Raw genomic sequence first — 7,485 nt, forward strand, 5'->3', positions numbered from 1 at the left:
ATTCATATCGCAGCATTGGATCATACTTTGACCTGCCCGAGCTCTGAAATATAAAGATGATTTCAATGCAAAAATGCAGAATATTTTCTACGAAATACTGTTTTTAATCTAATGGGAATCAAAACAAACTGTAATATTTTTATTTAAAGACTCTTCATACTCGTTTTTATTTACCTCCGCAGAATACTTCTGATTAATTTAACAACATGCACAGCATGTGCAAACACCTACTCAGTTTATTAGGTAAATCGAGTTACTTGCTTGTGAACACAAATAGCAAATCATCCAAACACAAGGCAGTAATTCAACATTTAGGTGTCTAAATGTGGTGACAAGGACTTGCTAAAATTCAAATGACCATCAGGATGGTGAAGAAAGTGAGATCTAGATTACTTTAAACATATTTTTGAAACTGTTGCTCTGCTGGTGTTTTCATGAATAACTATCTTTTCAGGATAACAGCGTGTTCTGAAAAAAAAAAAACTATATATCCAGGAACATCAGCTGTACAGATGGAAACTCCTTGTTGGTGTCAGAGAAGAATAGACTATGTCATAGAAAGTCAACAGTAAATCAAACAAAAATTCATTATTAACAAGGTGTGCAGACTGTAATCTGAAAACGCTCCATGCCACTGCTGTTAACTAAAAACAGGAAACTGAGAGCACCGTTCTCACAAGCCGATGTAAAATAACGACAACAGACTGGAAAACAAGGCCTGGTTCAGAGTGAGTCTTGAATTAAGTTCTGACATTTAGCAACAACATGAAAGCAAAAATGAAATCCATCTTTGGTTCTAGCGAGGTGGGTATGAAAAAGTGGCTAGGCAAAAACAAAAGTGTAATAGTTTTTTTTTTTTTTTTTTTTGCTGTTATTTGGTCTTTCTATTTGGTTCAACTTTGGGGAAAAAAATCCCAAATTAGTTTGATTTATCTTGAATTTAACATGCAACAAATGTTTATGGTAATCTAAAGCATTTTCATATTTTCTTTTTTTAAAAGTGGTTTCTTGGTTTTGGTTTCTCTAGTTTTGTCTTGTAATTTTAGGTCGTTATGTGTCATCCCCATATTTTTTGTGGTTTCTTTAACATGGTGATAAAATATCCATGAAATAAACATAAAACCACAGTCTTTGCTGCTTCAAAGTCCCTTTTAAACAAGAATTAAATGCTTTTTCACTCTTAAGCAACTGCTTTTTAATGTCATGTTCCCTTAGGCATTTTGGGGGCAAAAATGATACATCCTGTATCAGATCACCTAACCAAGTGAGTTCAGAGCTAGACGACTAGATTATCTTATTCGCACATCTTGCATTACTTCTCAGACTTGCTCTGTACTTTTCCATCAGACAGATATTCTAACAATGTTAGATTATCTGTTTATTCATGCTTTCTGACTCATGTGCAAGTGGTCCACATCCTCCCTTATGATGGTAAAAAAGTTTTTTGTCACGTCTTGTGATTTTTTTCTAAACGCCTTTATTTATGGTTTTCTCATCATTCATGCCAAAGAATGAATGTAATTTAATCTTGTAGTGATTTTCAGAGGAATGTGTTGCATATTTGCAGGTATCACAGGAATGTTAGATGAAGTCAGATGTTTATGGAAAAAACAGTACTTAAAATAATCAGGATGACATTGCAAAAGGTGCCTTAAAGTTGTGATTCACGACACACAAGCAGTGCGGTTGGGTCATTCCTCTGCCCTATCTGTGCAAAAGCTTGTTTGACTGATGTATTCTTTGAGGTTTTGTCAGGATGAGACGACTTCTCATTTCTGTAATAAAAGTAATGGCGAGTTGTTCCTGCAGAAAGTGTAAAGATCTACAATTGCAAATCTCTAACGTCTTTACGTCATGGATCAATAGTAAAAGAATTTACAGCAAAGTTTACCAGTTTTACCGATGGTTCATTGCTTCTCAAAGCTTCAAACAATGTTTTATTTTTTTTTTTTTTGCTTTTTTTCCCCGAACATTTTGGCATTTTGATTCAACTTGCTTCACCTATCCATTTGTATATCTTAGTTTCACATAAAGGCTGCGCTCTGAGCTGCTTCCACACCAAGACCAATCAAGCTGACCCAATCAATTCACTTCGAGGCTCCATCTGCGTCAGTCGTAAATCATGAAAAAAAAAAAAAAAAAATGCCAAAATGACAACAATGACAGTAAATAAATGTTTGTTGTTTCTTTTCCTTACTTGGTCCTCACTCTGTTTCTTTGCTTTGCTGGTGTAATGGATGGGATATTGTTGGTGCTGCCTTCTGGGCAGGGAGAGTTGTTTACTTGGGTGTAAAGTCCCCATCCACCAAAGGTCTCTGTAGGGGATGTTCCCGCAGCAGCCTCAATCCTAACCTCCCTAAAGCTCCAAAAGGTAATGGCATGGAGAAGACATGATTTATGTCCGCCCAGGCGCCCCCACCGACAGGCCGACTTCTTTGTGCTCATAGCCTCTGTTCATCAATAAAGATCACATTTAGAATTCAGCCCAAACCCAGTAGATGGTGATTTAACTTCAGCAGAGTTTTTCTAAATAAGTAGTCACCCATGGTTTGTAGTCCGCTTCCGGCAAAAGGACTGAATTTTTCACGGCTCCGGGTGTAAAACTCGATGCAAGGTTTCAACACAAAGGAGTAAAATGTCAGTCTGTTGAAAGTAAAAATCAAGTATTTAAAAAAGTATTTCCTTCATAGAAATATGTGCAAAATGTTTTTGTTTTGATTTTATGCTTTTGAGACAAATCAGCAATAGTGGACAGTAGTAGTATTTTTCATGTGGATCTTTTCATGATACTATTCAGTCCTTCGTGTGAAGTTGTGGGAATGTAGATGCCTTGTGGCTGGCCTTATAAATAAAATGTAAGGATCCACTCACACTTGAAGACTGTCCACACGCCTTCAATGTCTTCATAATGTACCAGCTTACACAAATAAAATGTAATGAATTTTACAGGAATTTTATCTGATGGACCAAAGTAAGATGGGTATAATTATGAAATGGTAGACATATATATTATTCATTTTATTTTACAAATGAATAAAAAGAAATCTTAAAACTGTGCCATTGTTTTCTCCGGTTTGTGTGTAATTTTCAGCTCAAAACAAGCACAGCTGTTTTACGGAGGCCTAAAAAGGTTAGTAACAGAACATTAGAGAGCAAACAGAATCATAGAGACCAAGGAGTAAAGCAGACAAGTTGTGGAGAAGCTTGAAGCAGGGTTACAGTGGGATATGAAACAATATATCAGTTTTCAAAGAATGGGTCAGTTTATCAACTGAAAATGAAAAGTGTAAGGCCCATGTGCTTACCTATCACAGCATGGTCATCCACCTAAACTAAAAGGCAGGACGAGGAGGATGTTAATCAGGAAAGCAGTCAAGGGGCTCACGGCAACTTTATGGGAGCTGCAGACATCCAGGTGGAAGAATCTGTCAGCAGGACCACTCCTAGTTGTTAATTGCACAAATCGACAAAAAGTTGTTTCTGCTGTTCTTTTTTTTTCTTTTTTTTTTAAAGAAAGCCATAACAACTTCTATTAATACTCGTTTGTCTTAAGCTTCTAGAAGGTGGTCAGACAATAATACAATTATGCTTTTTGGCCTTAACACAAAACACATGTTTTTGGAGAGAAACTAACATTTCGCATCTCGTTAAACACATGGTGGTGACAGCATTGTGCTGTAGGGATGTTTTTTGTCAAAAGAGACAGAAAAGATGACAACAGAAGATTTAAATCAAGCAAATGATGGAATAAAACATGTTAGGAACTGAAAAATATTTGAAAAAGGGACAAGTTTAACTTCCTGCTGGGGAACAAGTCTAATAACACATAAGTAGTTTGAACAGTTAAATACTTTTACTTTAAAAAGTTAAAATATTAATCTGTTAGAATGACCTAGTCAAAGTTCAGATCTGAAGCCAATGAAGAATATGTGACAAAAATTGAAAATCGATGTTCACAGTACAATCTCTCATGAAATTAAAAAATATATATGTCTACAGATGACCAAAGATGGCGGAAACATACCCCAAAAGACTTGCAGCTGTAATTGCAGTGAAAGATTGTTCTACAAAGTATTTTCTTTTTAAAACAAATATTCCAGTGTATATTAATTCCCGACTTCTTATTGGTTTAACTGATATTCTTTATTGACGTGGAGTTAAAATTAAACAAAGTGAAAAGAATCAAAGAGCAAAAATACTTCTGCAATGCTCTCCACCAGTATATATATATATATATACATACATATATATTTATTTCTGTTCATTAATTTTTTTGCTCATTGACAATGTGAACGTCTGAACATTGTTTTGCCCCATGCCACCTTTCATGTCATGGTTGCCCCTGAAAAAAGAGTAAACAAATTAGAACATCATATTTCTCACAAGAAAAACGTGTCACTTGCTAATCTATTATGACTGCGCTTCACTTGTTCCAACAGGCCTTTTAACTGGATATCTCAAGTTGAAACTACAAGATGTCTTGTTTGGGAATGAAATAGGAGGAGCTCATTCTCCTTGCCTGCCATAGTTTTCATATTAGTCTTTCTTTCTTTTCTGAGAAAAAGACCTTAGCGCTGACACTAATACCTGTTGTGTCAGTCTGCGGTTGCCAAATGATAGAACATCATCCGCCTGTCTGCCTGCGTGTGGATGTGCATGTGCGCACGTGTTTGCTTTTTTTCTCGTTTTATAACACACCAGCACATTTTGTCACTGTAACATAAGCTTCACCATCGAGAGCCAGAGCGGGCTGCTTCAAGATTCAATTTAACCACAACTGTTTACAGCTGTCAATATAAGGACTCACAGCACAATAAATGCATTAAATTGCATCTGGCCTCGTGTCACTGAAAATAAGGTGAGTGGACAGGCTCGCGTTGGTGTCGCTGACTCTCGCTGTTATTACGCGGCTGTGTCTTAAGGGTTGTCTGGGCCGCTGTCCATTGGATTTAATCAGCCTCTATTACCTGCTACCCTTTTCACAGTTAAAATAATCACCCACAATTACTGACATAAAGGGGAGAGCTGACAGGGGAGACCGAGCCAGAGAAATCACACAAAGTAATTTCTCCCCACCTTGGTTGCTTACATGCCTTTTGATGTTTTTGAGGCGTATAATAAAAGGATTGAGGGGTGTCTGACACAACACTCCTCCTAGATATGGAAATGCCCTTTAAAACACACACGGATCCGCAACCGGGTAAGGCAGACGTCTGGGATCGAGAGCGAAAACGTACGTCATACAAATATACAGCGCACACCTACATTGGAAATAAAACATCTGTAAATGAAACATATTGATACGCACTAAGCTACTTTTAAAAATAGTTACACACAATCCGGAGTAACCGCAGAAACCCACCGCCATTACCCAAAGAGGGCTGCACAGTTTATTGCATGTCCCAGATGAAAGAAAAAGTGAAAATAATTTCATAATTGGCCACCTCTAAAATGAAGAAAATACAACCATGAGAAATGGGGCATCGTCATCTATTGTACTTTAATCCTCACCGCACTGCTGAAAAATAAGAGACACCATTAAATGTACCTTTGAAAATAAATGGGGCCAATTACTGGCATGGCTGGGACTCTCTAATGAAGCTTTTGTCAAAGCACACAAACATGGTGGACGGTGCTGCGAGCAGGGAGGAGCAGGAGCCGACTCGGAGCTCTTGTTATCTCATGTGGAAGTTAAATTCGTTTTAACAAAATTAGTGGCAGAACAGTTGTGATGCAGGGTACAAAGAAAACAGAAGCAGACTGTATCTGTCTAAAAAAAATAATAATAATAATAATAAATAATCACAACCACGGCGGCATAATAGCTGTGTTTAAACAAACAAATTAAATAAATAAAAATGACCCGCACAATTAAACACAACATGCTAAATGCAGACAATATGAACATTAGCAGTAATCATCGCGACAAGGGTTGCTCAGTTACATTAGCCGTTATGTGTTTGACAAGTAAGTCGTGTTAAATGGGTTTAGGAGAGTTGTTTTGATAATGGCGTTTTGTGGAATCTCTCCTTTTTTAATTATCTGGTCAGAGGGTAGCAGCTCAAACTCCCTCTCTTTCATCCCTCTTCACAGCAGTGAGTGCAGCTGACCCTTTCCGCAGCAGCGGAGAACGCTCGGTGCCTCTGCCGGAAAAACGCAGCCTCAATTAGTTTTGTCAAAGCTCTTCACTGGGAGCAGTTTTGAAAAAAAAAAAAAAAGGAATGTAAACAGAGTGAAATCATAAATAGTAGTTGTCTTTTTATGTTTTTCTCTGAAAAATGTACATATTTTGTTAACAATAAGATTTTTTAAGGCACAAAGAACAACCTAAAAATAGGGATCCTCTGATTCTTTGGGATCATCTTTGGGATGATTATTCCTTTTTTGCCGACTATGAGTCGCATCGATCGAAGGAAGAACCAGATCTTCAACGTGGACATTGTGTAGGATTTTAAAGCAACAGCTTGTCAAAGGGTAAAGGTTATGGCCATGAGTGTCTGCTGAGGGACAGACAGAGGTCGAAAGGTCTCAGTCAGGGTCAGGAGTCCAGGTGACCCCAAGTCTGTGCTCCCAGTTGATGTTCCGGTGCATCAGCCACGTCTTACTTTATGGCTTTTCTTCTTTACCACAAACAGAAAAAAGCTCTGGCAGACCTCAAGTGACTAAATTTAAATTTTTCTGGCTGACTTTTACAATAAGGCGCAATTTGAAATATTATCACAAACTAATTAGGAACTTCAGATAGATACTCCAGAAAATGATGCTGCTGGTCTGAAATACATCTGCAGCATATATCGGTATTACCAATACTCAAATCTACAAATCTGTTAAGAATTTGTAAAAACTTCATCAGCTAATATACAAGAACCATTACGATGCACATTTTAAATTTTCAACCATGGCCATATTGAAAATCCTATTCACATTTTATCCATTTCAACCTCTCAAAACAGCTGTCAGATGTTAGAAAAACCTTTAACCAAATTCTGGTGCAAAGTTTGTTGGTTTGGAGACAAGACCAGAAGGAGCCTCACGATCTGACGAGACTTCTTTGAACCTCCTCCAGAGGATGGCAGAAGATACGTTATTTGGTTATGGTGCATAAATTGTAATGTGCACACTAGAGAGCAATCTAGCTTCTTTAAGATACAAATAACTCTTCAGAAGATGTTCAATATTTATAAGTTAGCCAAAAAAAAAAAAGTAATTGAAAACACAGAATACTTTATGTAATCACACTGAATTTGGTCATTTTTATTTGCAGGGTTAAGTTAAATTTACCTCAATATTTCTTGCTTATGAGTTGCTTCTTCACAATGCACTTTCTGATGGACGCAGGTGGAATTAGGGAGAAGGTGCCACTTCAGAGTTATATTGAAGTTTCTTTATCTTATTATAAAGAAACTTCTGTTTTTACTAAAATCATTTTCAATTTCAGTTTCTAAGAAATCTATTTGACCTGAGGAGGGATTAAGTCTTCTACCT

General features: G+C 37.0%; 1 protein-coding gene across 1 annotated transcript in view; it reads right to left on the reverse strand.

Moving 5' to 3' along the window:
• Window positions 1-7,485, reverse strand: part of LOC106947797 (transient receptor potential cation channel subfamily M member 5-like) — a 26,869-nt gene that overhangs the window by 9,313 nt on the left and 10,071 nt on the right. Inside the window, exon 6 of the mRNA XM_015033038.1 lies at window positions 1,887-1,891. Coding sequence (XP_014888524.1) covers window positions 1,887-1,891 — 5 coding nt within the window. The remainder of the gene's footprint in view (window positions 1-1,886; window positions 1,892-7,485) is intronic.

This window comes from Poecilia latipinna, unplaced genomic scaffold (genome assembly GCF_001443285.1).
Source record: "Poecilia latipinna isolate Pla-1442-1.1 unplaced genomic scaffold, P_latipinna-1.0 Scaffold256, whole genome shotgun sequence".
Classification (NCBI taxonomy): Eukaryota; Metazoa; Chordata; class Actinopteri; order Cyprinodontiformes; family Poeciliidae; genus Poecilia; species Poecilia latipinna.